The following is a 14,975-nucleotide window of genomic DNA, read 5'->3' as shown; positions in this document are numbered from 1 at the left end:
AACAATGTTATTTAATTTCGTGTTATAATTTCCAAGGCCTCGTGAAAGTCGATGTTGAATACAACAGACAATAATAAAAAACAATTGACTATAGAAGATTGCATTTTAGTATTATACATGAATGTTTGATCGTATTTATTTTTTATTTTTTAATTAATTTAACGTCCATTTGCACAATTTTAATATAGCCTATGTTTTTCTCCTGGTTATGAAGGTTAACTGTGCAAACTTTGGCACATATCGGTCAAAGCGTGTAGATTTGTATAGAGAACATAGATACATACATACATACATACATACATACATACATACATACATACATACATACATACATACCCAAATTCACTTTTATAAAAGAGTTTACAGTAAAAAAGTTAATAAAATTATTAGGCCCATAATCTTAAGTTTAATGTCAAAAACCTATACTCATGCATATGTGTATAACCTCGAATGTTTAGTTTTTTTCTATAATTCATTTGTTTTATTCCTACCGTCTCTGATTCATTCGATTACGGTAGAGAAAACAAGCTTTCTGCTATTGATTAATAACGGTTCATTATGTTGGCTATAACCTGTAATATTTATTTAAATGTGTAGATACGCCTGTACTCAAAGCATGTAGTATTACTAAAATTATGTAATGAGGCATGCTGTAAATAAATAAATAAATAAATAAATAAATAAATAAATAAATATAGAAAATACATACATACATACATACATACATACAGTAGTCGACCTGGTTGGCAAGTTGATATAGCGCTGACCTTCTATGCCCGAGGTTGCGGGTTCGATCCCGGGCCAGGTCGATGGCATTTAAGTGTGCTTAAATGCGACAGTCTCATGTCAGTAGATTTACTGGCATGTAAAAGAACTCCTGTGGGACAAAATTCCGGCACATCCGGCGACATTGATATAACCTCTGCAGTTGCGAGCGTCGTTAAATAAAACAAAACAAACATACATACAGTCGGCCTGGGTAGCGTAGTCGGCTTAGCGCTGGCCTTCTGTGCTCGAGGTTGCGGGTTCGATCCCGGCCCAAGTCGATGGCATTAAGTGTGTTTAAATGCGACAGGCTGATGTCAGTAGATTTACTGGCTGTAAAAGAACTCCTGCGGGACAAAATTCCGGCACACCGGCGACGCTGATATCACCTCGGCACTTGCGAGCGTCGTTAAGTAAACCATAATACATGCATACAGTACATACATACATACATACATACATACATACATACATACATACATACATACCACACCTCTGAAGTAACGGCTAGCGCGTCTGGTCGTGAAACCAGGTTGCCCGGGTTCGGTTCCCTGGTCGGAACAAGTTACCTGGTTGAGGTTTTTTCCGGGGTTTCCCTCAACCCAATATGAACAAATGCTGGGTAACTATCGGTGCTGGACCCAGGACTTATTTCACCAATAGCTCGTCTGGCCGCGAAACCAGGTGGCCCGGGTTCGATTCCCGATCGGGGCAAGTTACCTGGTTGAGGTTTTTTCCGGAGTTTTCCCTCAACCCAATACGAGCAAATGCTGGATAACTTTCGGTGCTGGATCCCGGCATTATCACCTTCATCTCATTCAGACGCTAAATAACCTAAGATGTTGATACAGCGTCGTAAAATAACCTACTAAAATAAAAAATATTTCACCGGCATTATCACCTTCATCTCATTCAGACGCTAAATAACCTAAGATGTTGATATAGAGTCGTAAAATAACCTACTAAAATAAAAAATATTTCACCGGCATTATCATCTTCATCTCATTCAGACGCTAAATAACCTAAGATGTTCATAAAGCGTCGTAAATTAACCTACTAAAGTAAAAAATACATACATACAGCCAGCCTGGTTGGCGCAGTTGGTATAGCGCTGGCCTTCTATTCCCGAGGTTGCGGGTTCGATCCTGGGCCAGTTCGATGGCATTTAAGTGTGCTTAAATGCGACAGGCTCATGTCAGTAGATTTATTGGCATGTAAAAGAACTGCTATGGGACAAAATTCTGGCATATCGGCGACGCCGATATACATACATACATACATGCATACATACATACATACATACATACATACATACATACATACATACATACCATTATTTATTCGTGAATACATAAAGACACTCTTACATATATTTGTATATACAGACAAGTGGTTTATTTTTATTTTTTTCAGAGAACAAACGAAAAAAGTGGAAATGACAAATGCGAAACGAATTACGCAACAGTTCATATGGCGGACCTCCCGTGTACAAGTGAAACACGCAAAACCAAAGTGCTCAGTAATGAAGATAACATTGAAGTGGTAATGTATTCCAGGAATCGATACGTACACGCATATCTCAAGAAAACAAAAGCCCTGAAATTTCCGACGTGTTGCCCGCTTCACAAGAATTTAGCTCCACCTTCTGTGGGGAATACTACTGTCCGAAAGTGCTAGGGAACACGTGTTCGACGGGGCGGGAGGAGGCCATCATCTGGTAGTACACGTCCGGCACGTGGTACTGGTCTGGTAGCATGCTCTCGAAGTGCCTGGTTCTCCTTATCAGCTTCTTGTATCTGTGAAAGTAGAAATGAATTATTCTTAACAACCAAACTTTTTCTGCTGGAAGTCCGTGCCAATTCATGGCATTTATTTTCCCTTTAGTGATTCCATGGGGTTGGTCTTCTTTTTTTTTTATTTTAGTAGGTTATTTTACGACGCTTTATCAACAGCTTAGGTTATTTAGCGTCTGAATGAGATGAAGGTGATAATGCCGGTGAAATGAGTCCGGGGTCCAGTACCGAAAGTTACCCAGCATTTGCTCATCTTGGGTTGAGGGAAAACCCTGGAAAAAACCTCAGCCAGGTAACTTGGTCTTCTTGGTAAGATGGTTGGTGCAGTAGTTTCTCCATGCTACTACGCTAATGTTTAGAATTGTTGTGAATATTATGAAAACCTGATAATTACCTAACATGTAAAATTCTCTTCACATTAAAATAACACAGTTTTGTAATTATTTCTGCAACATATTATGCAACAAGAAGCAAACGGAAGTTATGGACAAATTACACTAAATAAAACTTAGCAATGATACGCAATTGAGTTATATTTCATTGAGTTCCATACACTGAAATAGAAAACTCGAACATGTGGTACATTACGGTTTGGATCGAAAAGGCATTGACTGTGTCGTATTTCGCTTTGTTGTGAAAAGTTGTGTAAACTGTGAAATGTTCGTTATCCGTTGTAATAACTGTAAATAGCTCAAATACAATAATTTCAATAATGATATGCGACAAGGAGAAGTTTGTAGTACTATAAATTGTAAGGAAAAGAGGTCAGAGTTATCCTTCTTCCGAAAGATCCAGGAAGGTGGGTTTATAGAATGTAATAATATTTTATGAAAATAATGTATAAACCTTATGTATTTCATATTTCAAAAGTGGAAGGAAGATGTTAATTTAAAAAAAAACACGATATCGAAAGTACAATACATTTTATCGTCTGCTAGGGAAAGAGTTTGTGATGAGGCGATAGTAGCAATCCTGGTGGTGAGCAACTATCTATGTTTGCATATTTAGTAAGTATTGAGCTTCGTGACTGTAAATATTAGTCTGTGATAGTATCATGACCGGAAACCTGTTATTTTCTACTTCACTTAGAAATTTATAAGATTATCTTCGTGAAACATTGCTGAGCCATTTATACCCGAACCCACACTTTCTGAAGTCAAAATTGCGATAGAAAATCTGAAAAAGTACAAGTCTCCAGGTATCGATGAAATTCCAGCAGAATTAATACAAGAGGGTGGAAGCGTATTATCTAGCGAAATTTATAAACTTGTACTTGCAATTTGGGAAAAGGAAATTGTACCAGAACAAGGGAAGGAGTCCATAATCGTACCTATCTTTAAGAAGGGGGACAAGACTATCTGTAGTAACTTTCGAGGAATATCACTTTTGTTGACGTCGTACAAAATTTTGTCCAATATTCTTTTGAGCAGATTAACTCCATATGTAGATGAAATTATTGGGGATCATCAGTGTGGTTTTAGGCGTAATAGATCGACTATTGACCAGATATTTTGTATTCGACAGATAATGGAGAAAAAATGGGAGTATAAGGGTACGGTGCATCAGTTATTCATAGATTTCAAAAAGGCATATGACTCGGTTAAAAGAGAAGTTTTGTATGATACTCTTATTGCATTTGGTATTCCCAAGAAACTAGTTCGATTAATTAAAATGTGTCTCAGTGAAACGTACAGCAGAGTTCGTATAGGTCAGTTTCTATCTGATGCTTTTCCAATTCATTGTGGGCTAAAGCAAGGAGATGCACTATCACCTTTACTTTTTAACTTTGCTCTAGAGTATGCCATTAGGAAAGTCGGGGATAACAGAGAGGGTTTGGAATTGAATGGGTTACATCAGCTGCTTGTCTATGTGGATGACGTGAATATGTTAGGTTTGGAAGTAAATCCCGAAAAGACAAAGTATATGATTATGTCTCGTGACGGAAATATTGTGTGAAATGGCAATATAAAAATTGGAAATTTATGTTTTGAAGAGGTGGAGAAGTTCAAATATCTAGGAGCAACAATAACAAATATAAATGATATTCGGGAGGAAATTAAACACAGAATAAATATGGGAAATGCCTGTTATTATTCGGTTGAGAAGCTTTTGTCATCCAGTCTGCTGTCGATAAATCTGAAAGTTAGAATTTACAAAACAGTTATATTACCGGTTGTTCTGTATGGTTGTGAAACTTGGACTCTCACTTTGAGAGAGGAACATAGGTTAAGGGTGTTTGAGAATAAGGTGCTTAGGAAAATATTTGGGGCTAAGAGGGATGAAGTTACAGGAGAATGGAGAAAGTTACACAACGCATAACTGCACACATTGTATCCTTCACCTGACATAATTAGGAACATTAAATCCAGACGTTTGAGATGGGCAGGGCATGTAGCACGTATGGGCGAATCCAGAAATGCATATAGAGTGTTAGTTGGGAGGCCGGAGGGAAAAAGACCTTTAGGGAGGCCGAGACGTAGATGGGAAGATAATATTAAAATGGATTTGAGGGAAGTTGGATATGTTGATAGAGAATGGATTAATCTTGCTCAGAATAGGGATCAATGGCAGGCTTATGTGAGGGCGGCAATGAACCTGCGGGTTCCTTAAAAGCCAGTAAGTAAGTAAGTAAGTAGGCTATCATGACCTGGAATCTTTTATATTTTACTTCACTTAGAAATTTATAAGATTATCTTTGTGGAACACAACAATTTGTGAATTTGTAAATTTGTAACTTTTTCCGTCTGTAATTTGTAATTTGTACAGGGACATCATTTCATTTTTACTTCAATTTTTATTGTACCTGAGTTTTTTAATGTACTTTACTCCCACCCCTTCTACTAATGAAGTTCAACCGTCCTCCACACAGATCCAAGACCGCACATACATTCATAGTAGCTTTACGTTCATAGTAACAGTACGTTCCAAAAATATGTTCGCGTTTTCCGGTGACGAAAGAGCTTTCAATATTGAATCATTGTCGCACAGGTACTGTCGTCAATTTGCCTACTTCACATCCCGGTTTCCCCCACCTGCTTCTATTCGCCTTTCTGTAAAGGCTAGTGGCTGGGCTGTCTTAGCTCTTTTCTGTTAGGAATTTGACGTCTACGTAATGTTATACCCATACAATTGTTTAAAATAAATAAAAGGGCCTCGTTAAATAATTAACTGTCACGTGATTTCCTCCCTTTCTATGATCCTGCGGCATAACCACTTGGACGGACAGTAGATAGCATGTCTGAGTAATTTTATCTTTTCGGATCGAGCAGAAGTGAAGCTTGAATTTACAGTACGTAAGGTCTCTTTTATAGAGTAGGTACAGAATTATTTCAACATGAGTTACTGATGCGAAGTACGAACCTGGTAATTGTAATTACGTACTATAGTCTATAATGCGGTAATAGGCACAAAAGAACTGAAGCCTGTATCGAAATGAACGGCCACCATTTTCAAAAATGTGTTTAAGTATCCATATTATGATTATTTTTCAATTTAACTTCATTCTCTATATTGTACGCTAATGTGCTGTAGACAGTATTAATATACACTGCATAATGAATACGTCCACTTGGAAAACTCAATTCGTGAGTAAAAACACTTATTGTTAAAACTGTACTGTATTTTGATTAAACAAAAACCTAATGAAAATGTTCAAACTCAAAATCGTGATATTTCCTAGTTTACGTAATTGGATGAACTATTCTCTTCCCTCCTATTCCTAGTAAAGTGATTTGTTTGTATTTTTACGCCAGTATCATCGAACTCCAGTCGTGGAAGGGGGTAGCAAACGGTGTTTCCGATTCTCAATCGTTGATCCAAATGTATAGCCAGGTTAATATTAGAAATGTTAGTAAAAATAAAATGATGTCCCTGTACTTTCGTGAAATAAGGCCCAGTATGAAAGAACTAGGAGATTTGTAAGAGAGGCTCATTTACCTGGCGACATACTCCCTTCTCCAGTAGTCGGGGTTCTGCAGAAGCTCCTCTTGCGTTCCACAATGAAAGTCTCTCAGCAAAAGACACTTCCACACGCTGTAGTCTCTGCCAAGCTGATACAGTGACTTGCAGGTGCAACTCACACTGATCACATCCTTGGCGTCCAGGAACTTGAGGATCTTGAGTTTGATCTCGTCGGGTACCCCTTGCAGGCTCGGGTTCATCACGCCTTCGTACGTCAGGACGGCGCTGCGAACGGGGGACGTTAGCTCGTTCTTGAACAGCATCGAGAGGCCCCTGAGGCCACGGAATTTGAGCGCCGCTGTCTGTGCTCTAGGATTCGCGATGTAGTCCCATATGGAGAAGCAAATGCTACGAGCCGGCACTACGCAGCCTCCGACGCCGCTATCCACGATGATGTTGACGATAAGGAAGTCACCTGATGGGACCACCAGGAGGCGGAACTGGTACTCCTTCACGACGGGGTTCAGGACGAAGTTTATCTGGTACAGGGAGCCATATTGCCTTCGCCAGTTGCAAGGCAAGCTAAGGGAAGAGTTTAGCTGACGAGGGTTGAATTCCTGCTCCCAGTCTACTTTCTTCTTATCTGCAAAATAACATCAAAATTTCAACTTCACACTTATTTGTTGAATTTCATATTGAAGGTATACCGATAAGCTATCACAATATGACTATAATTATGTGTGTGTGTTCCGCCTTTGCTTATCATACAATTAAAATGGTGAAACTAATAAATCGTATTTTCATTAACGTTTTCGGTACCTATGTACCATCTTCAGATGTATGTATATAATGCTAAATGATAACCAAGCCTCTAGGTGCATGTGTCGTAAACTTAAATATTCAGTGTTTTTGTGCGTACTGTGTTATATCGATGAAGTGTGCCATGACTGAATAAATAATATTTGTTGGTACAACATACTATCAGAATTAAAAATAAAATTAAATGTTTCAGTCAATATTTAAAACACTGTTTTAAAACACAAGTGATCTCCAACTGCATATATTTAAAGTGATGCACAAACCATGTGTTTTTAAACAGTTTTAAATAGTGTTTTAAAACAGTGTTTTAAATATTGACTGAAACATTTAATTTTAATTTTAATTCAGATAGTATGTTGTACCAACAAATATTATTTATTCAATCATGGCAACACTTCATCGATATAACACAGTACGCACAAAAACAATGATTATTTAAGTTCACGACACATGCACCTAGAGGCTTGGTTATCATTTAGCATTATATACATACATCTGAAGATGGTACATAGGTACCGAAAACGTTAATGAAAATATGATTTATTAGTTTCACCATTTTAATTGTATGATAAGCAAAAGCGGAACACACACACATAATTATAGTCAAACTTATTTGTTGGTTTTGGCGAAGCGTCATCAGAGCTCACACTGTTTTAGAAACCGATCTAAACATTAATCCAGTGGTTCCAACCGGTGTGTCCCGCAGCCCCATGGAGTGTGTAGCAAAATTTTGGAATTTAAATAGTAATATGCGTTACAAGAGCGGTATGTTGAAGTTTTCATGTTCGAGGAAAAGTTTGAAAAAGCGAAACGTAGTTGAACTTTTTTAATTTCCGAGAATTGAAAGAAGACATACCGCTCGTGTATCGTACATTATTTTGTGCGAGATCGTGCGTATTTGCTTGCTTTCCGCACGAAACCAATACGCGGTAAGTATGAAATACCACATTCAGTATTCCCAACGTAACACACATAACAATTTCCCTCTTCTTACCGCTTAAGCGCCATATTCATTTTACTGCTTTAGGCTTTTAATATATTATTTTTAGAACCGTTTAACATAGTAATAATTATAAATTGGAAACTTACCACTGCAATTTCACCTAAATTGCACTGTTAATTATTGTTTTTAAATATTTGCAAAAATTAAGTAAACTCTACAACACCACAAAAGTTACTGCATTTGTAATGCAAGTAACATTAAGGAAGCCGTGAAAAATCAACAAACTTGACGATGTTATTACTGGAATTTGTTATATAAATAATATTGTTAAAATATTAAAATGAAAAATAAATCATTACATAATCTTACCGTTTGTTTTAAGTTCGCATTTATAGACTGGCGGGAAAAAAAGACAGACGTATATCACGGCCTGCTGGAATATAGTAAACACAGAAAACATTTTATAGCAACAATGTTGAAGATAGATATATTTGTTTTCCAAAATTGCCGTCATTGAACAGAAACCAAGATGGAGATTTGATTGCAACTAATTAGAAATTCGTCTTTCAGGTATGTAATAAACGATCTTCGCACAAAATAATGTACGATACACGAGCGGTATGTTTGTTTTCATGTTCTCGGAAATTAAAAAAGCTCAACTACGTTTCGCTTTTTCAATCTTTTCCTCCAACATGAAAACGTCAACATACCGCTCTTGTAACGCATATTACTATTGTGCAAAGATCGTTTATTACATACCTGAAGACCCAGGAATTTATAATTAGTTGCAATGAAATCTCCATCTTGGTTTCTGTTCAATGACGGCAAATTTGCAAAACAAAAATATCTATCTTCAACATTGTTGCTTTAAAATGTTTCCTGTGTTTACTATACTCCAGCAGGCCGTGATATACGTCTGTCTTCCCCCCCCCAGTCTATGATGAGTCTGGAATCTTGTTGATTTTTTCACGGCTTCCTTAATGTTACTTTCATCACGAATGCAGTAACTTTAGTGGAGTTGTAGAATTTACTTAATTTTTGCAAATATTTAAAAACAATAATTAACATTGCAATTTAGGTGAAATTGCACTGGTAAGTTTCCAATTTATAATTATTACTATATTGAACGTCTCTAAAAATAATGTTAAAAGCCTAAAGCAGTAAAATCAATATGTCACTTAAGCGGTAAGAAGAGGGAAATTGTAATGTGTGTTAGGTTGGGAATACTGAATGTGGAATTTTAGACTTTCCGCGGATTGGTTTTGTGCGGAAACCAAGCAAATACGCATGATCTCGCACAATATAAATTTTATGCTATCCAGGAAGTCTCTTTACAACGTATTTTTTTTTTTTTCAACGAAGTTTTTGATATGGTAAATTTTATTTTCAGACAGACTTTACCAATGAAACGTGAACACCTGCAGCAATGCTCAGTTTCATTTTTCTGCTTGGCGATAATTCGAATGAAAGTAAACATCTCCAGCAATGCTTAGTAATTCGTTTACGCTTCCCTTTTAGTAATCAACAGTAATCAACGAAAAAAGTAATAGGGTAAACATTGGTAATTTCGTGATAATTTCATGAAAACTAATTTAAAATGCAAATGTGTAAATATATCCTTATTCCGATTTTTTCATCTAAAAGACGATAACTTGCTGTACCAATCTGGAGACATAAATGATTGGATACGTTCTTGAATATGTGCCAAAAACCACTTTTACAACTTAAGCTGAAAGGTTGGTTATTTCGTGATAACCTTGGTAATTTCGTGATATTGCATTGATAATTTCGTGAGAGGTAGAAGAATTGTGGAAAAATTCATTAAAGTCAAATGAAATTCTCATTTATTGTTACAGGACTTCAAACATAGTAATTCCGTCTAATATTCATAGCAGGAAAACATAGAAATACATACCAACACATAATAAGAATGAAATCAAAGTAAAAATTGAAATTGAAAAGGGATCTTCTTTGCCCTGAAAGGGTGAACACTTTTATTACGGACTTTACTATATTACTAGGGTAACTCCAAAAGTAATGCATAACGTTTGTTTAAAAATTATATTTTTATCCTACAGCTTTGCTATTTTCACAGACTGTAGATGCATCCTTAAGGAACAAAATGTCACTTTTCCACATAATCCCCGTCCCTTTCAACTGCCTTACGTAACCTAGGAACGGGGGCCTGTAGACCAGCACGGTAAAAGTCTGGACCAACACGTTTGAGCCACTCTTGAGCAGCGTGCACAAGGGAGTCATCTTCTAACCTCGTTCCGCAAAGGGATCCTTCAGTTTACCAAAGAGATGGTAATCGCACGGTGCCAGTTCAGGACTGTAAGGCGGGTGTTTCAGTGTTGTCTATCCGAATTTTCTGGTCTGGTCTGTGGTCTTGTGACTGACATATGGCTGTGCGTTGTCGTGCAATAGCAGAACATCCTGCTTCTCCCGATGTCGTCGAACACGACTCAGTCGAACTTGAAGTTCCTTGAGATTTGCAACATACCCGTCAGAATTAATGGTGGTTCCGTGTGGCATGATGTCCACAAGCAAGAGTCCTTCTGAATCGAAAAACACAGTATCCATAACGTTTCCTGCTGAAGGTGTACTTTTGAATTTCTATTTCTTTGGTGAATTTACATGATGCCACTCCATTGTCTGCCTCTGTCTCCGGTCCAAACTGGTGGAGCCATGTTCCATCTTCTGTCGCAATTCTTACAAGTAAATCATCTAGCACTTATCATTGACACTTAGCATGATAAAAATTCAAACAGAAGCTACACTGAACCCATTGCGTCTCCATTTTCTTTTTTGTTATCACATCTTGTCTTCAGATTTCTAAAATTCCTATTGTAATACATTTTATACTATTTAAAAAATTGTAACACTTAATGCTCAACAAAATTTCGCCTCAAACAGCTAAGATTTCTATCAGTAAAGCTAAGCCTATATGGCGACTACATATGTATCTAAAATTCCAAAAACATTTCCTAAAATTTCATGAAGATACAATAAATCTTTGTACCAAATATTATATGCTTACCTTTAGTAATACTCGTAAGCCTGTAATGTAATTACAAACATCCACAAAATTTGTATGCCTGAGAAGTCGACGCAAACTTGCTCTCTCCAAACATAAAAGCTCACTGAAGCAACTACAATAGTCACACAAAGCTTAGCTGTATGTTTCTGGAAAGTGTAAAACATATGCAATCCCTTGGCGGAAATTTGGATCTCGTAACATCATTGGTTAGTTCAAAAAAGAGCAAAGAAAAAGTATCACGAAATAACCACTGCCACGAAATTACCAATGTTTAGCTTAACTTAATTTATGAGCTAATGTAATTCAATTCAGTCTGTATGTAATATGTAAAGAATTACAATTAAGTTGAGATAGCTAGTTGGTTGAATGATGAGAATTAATTTAATAGTAGTTTACTAGAACTATGTTATAGGGTGGATATTAATTTTTGATCCTACAGAATACATATATCTGTTATGTTACAATGGTTATTAGAGGAATGGGAAAAAAAATGGGTTATTAGAGGCATTCGATCCTATGTTGTGGATTAGGACTCGGGTTCGATCGCCGGCACCGGAGCGAATTTTTCTTCTCTAATAACCATTGTTATTTTACAGGGAGCAAAATATAAATCTAAAATATATAATGAAGTCCACACCTGTGGAGTAACGACTAGCGCGTCTAGCCGCGAAACCAGGTGGCCCGGGTTCGATTCCCGGTCCGGGCAAGTTACCTGGTTGTGGTTTTTCCGGGGTTTTCCCTCAACCTAATATGAGCAAATGCTGGGTAACTTTCGGTGTTGGACCCCGGACTCATTTACGGGCATTATCACCTTCATCTCATTCAGACGCTAAATAGCCTAAGATGTTGATAAAGCGTCGTAAAATAACCTACTAAAATAAAAACTAAAAATATAATGAAAATAATATTAATGTAATGAGATCTTGCCATTAGAGGTTTTGTATTCTATTTAGAGAAATTAATGGTAATAACAAGAATGTACAGATCTTAGTTTCAATGTAAATGACAAATATTAATCAGCAATTAATTTGTTAAGTAAGAATTTACGTAATTTTGACCTAAATGAAGTTACTGTCCAACAACCCCTTACATCACTCGGAAGCGAGTTCTATTTTCTAGCAACTGAAACTGTATAGGATGAAGAATATAAATATGTCTTGTGGTGAGGTATAATGAGTAAATTGTTATGATGAGACCTGGTACTTAGCTGATGATATGCGGATTAATTTTGAAAAATAAAAACGGGTAGCGGTGCGCAGAATTTGAAATAAGAAAATAAGAGAATGCAGAGCTCGTCGATCCCTTGGCCTTAAGCAAGACAGAGTGTCGAAAGACGGGGAAACATGATCATACTTACGAATATTACAAATATAACAGACGCACGCATTATGCACACGTTGTAGCCTCCTGCTCAAATTTGCATTGAGGTTACTTAATATAATACCGCAGTAGTCGAGGTGTGGCATCACGAGTGTTTGTACAAGGATTCATTATTTTAGTTTGCCAAGAAGAAAGTGCTTCACTGAGTATGGGATGAAGATAAATGCAAAGAAGACTAAGACCAAAGCCATTTGTAAGTAAGTAATAATAACAGTAATAATAATATTTGTAAAATTTGAAGAAGAAGAAGAAGAAGAAGAAGGGAATGAAGATATTTTTGTAACGAGAAAATTCTGTCATCGTCCGGGATTGAACCCGGGCCCGTAGCTAGTTATCATAGTAACTGAACTATCTGCCAGCTAACGGAGAGAGAACACTTACTTACAAATGGCTTTTAAGGAACCCGGAGGTTCATTGCCGCCCTCACATAAGCCCGCCATCGGTCCCTATCCTGAGCAAGATTAATCCAGTCCCTACCATCATATCCCACCTCCCTCAAATCCATTTTAATATTATCTTCCCATCTACGTCTCGGCCTTCCCAAAGGTATTTTCCCCTCTGGCCTCCCAACTAACACTCTATATGCATTTCTGGATTCGCCCATACGTGCTACATGCCCAGCCCATCTCAAACGTCTGGATTTAATGTTCCTAATTATGTCAGGTGAATATAATGCGTGCAGTTCTGTGTTGTGTAACTTTCTCCATTCTCCTGTAACTTCATCCCTCTTAGCCCCAAATATTTTCCTAAGAACCTTATTCTCAAAAACCCTCAATCTCTGTTCCTCTCTCAAAGTGAGAGTCCAAGTTTCACAGCCATACAGAACAACCGGTAATATAACTGTTTTATAAATTCTAACTATCAGATTTTCTGACAGCAGACTGGATGACAAAAGCTTCTCAACCGAATAATAACAGGCATTTCCCATATTTATTCTGCGTTTAATTTCCTCCCGAGTGTCATTTATATTTGTTACTGTTGCTCCAAGATATTTGAATTTTTCCACCTCTTCGAAGGATAAATCTCCAACTTTTATAGTTCCATTTCGTACAATATTCTGGTCACGAGACATAATCATATACGGCCTCCAGATATGGAGGGTAGCTGCGAATATATTGAATAAGCAGTCGTGGGCAGTCGATATGGGATGGTCCTCCAGCTTGGGGGTTGGGCGAAGGGCTAACAACCCATCACCGTAAAAAACAGCTTGTTACGAAACCTAACAATAAGCCTCGGAATGGGACTGGCACGACCACAGCAAAGAAAGAAATAATAATAATAATAATAATAATAATAATAATAATAATAATACAATTTGAAGAAGAAGAAGAATAATGGAATGAAGATATTTTTGTAACGAGAAAATTCTGTCATCGTCCGGGATTGAACCCGGGTCCGTAGCCAGTTATTATAGTAACTGAACTATCCGGCAGCTAACGGAGAGAGAACAGGCAAGGAAATTCAAAATATGGAGGACGAAAAAGAAGCTAAAGAATAAATCGAAGAGAAAATATAAAAACAATAAAACATAAAGGGATGTAGAAAATAAAGTGAAGAGAAAAATGATGACTGTGGATTGTATTGCTGCCAGTTGGCCAGTGCTCACCATCCTCACAGTCCATGGGAGAGGTACACAGAGGTGTGAAACCCGATTCTCTCATGAGCCTGTAGAGCACCACCACGAGCAGGTCATGGCTCAAATCCAGGTCGCTGCGACGTGCCTCATCTTCAGCAAGAGATGATATCAGGACCTCCAGTTTGCGAGGAAGCTGTTCCGGTGTACTCTCCTCCACGAGAATCGCCCTCATCGCTATTGCTTACACTCTGTCTTCAGATCACGAATTGTGTGGTACGTTAACTTCGTATTTCTCGTGTTAGTCTATGTTTCCATGACGACTTCAAGATTGTTCATACGTCTCACAGTATAGTTATGCAATACAAACAATTCTGCGTCATAATTCTCCATTTATTTCTAGTTTCCTTAGAAACAATGTCTATAGATAGAAGAATAAAATGGATAATTAATAATAATGGTTTATTTTAACTGGCAGAGTTAAGGCCATCCGGCCTTCTCTTCCACTCAACCAGTATGATAGAAAATTACTACAATGCTATGAATATAACATAATTAATACAATACAATACAATACAATGCAATATAATACAATTCAAAGCAACACACTACTACAATACAAGACAATATAATACAATGACAATTCTTTTCATTTTCACAACACTAATAAAATAATATAATAATAATAATAATAATAATAATAATAATAATAATCTATACTAATAATAAATCTGTAGCCGAAATTTTTCTGGTAATTTTCGA

At 37.0% G+C, this 14,975-nt stretch overlaps 1 protein-coding gene across 1 annotated transcript; it reads right to left on the bottom strand.

Annotated features, from left to right (window-relative positions):
* Positions 1-2,126: 2,126 nt before the first annotated feature.
* On the bottom strand, positions 2,127-14,448 carry ntc (nutcracker). The gene is made up of 3 exons (XM_069820294.1): positions 14,247-14,448; positions 6,495-7,101; positions 2,127-2,561 (listed from the first exon to the last, which is right to left on the bottom strand). The coding sequence occupies exons 1-3, from the start codon at positions 14,446-14,448 to the stop codon at positions 2,423-2,425; spliced, it is 948 nt and encodes a 315-aa protein (XP_069676395.1). The 3' UTR covers positions 2,127-2,422.
* Positions 14,449-14,975: the final 527 nt, after the last annotated feature.

This window comes from Periplaneta americana, chromosome 3 (assembly GCF_040183065.1).
Source record: "Periplaneta americana isolate PAMFEO1 chromosome 3, P.americana_PAMFEO1_priV1, whole genome shotgun sequence".
In the NCBI taxonomy this organism is placed as follows: domain Eukaryota; kingdom Metazoa; phylum Arthropoda; class Insecta; order Blattodea; family Blattidae; genus Periplaneta; species Periplaneta americana.
The sequence above is the reverse complement of the archived record's forward strand: the minus strand, read 5'-3'. Positions and strand labels throughout refer to the sequence as shown.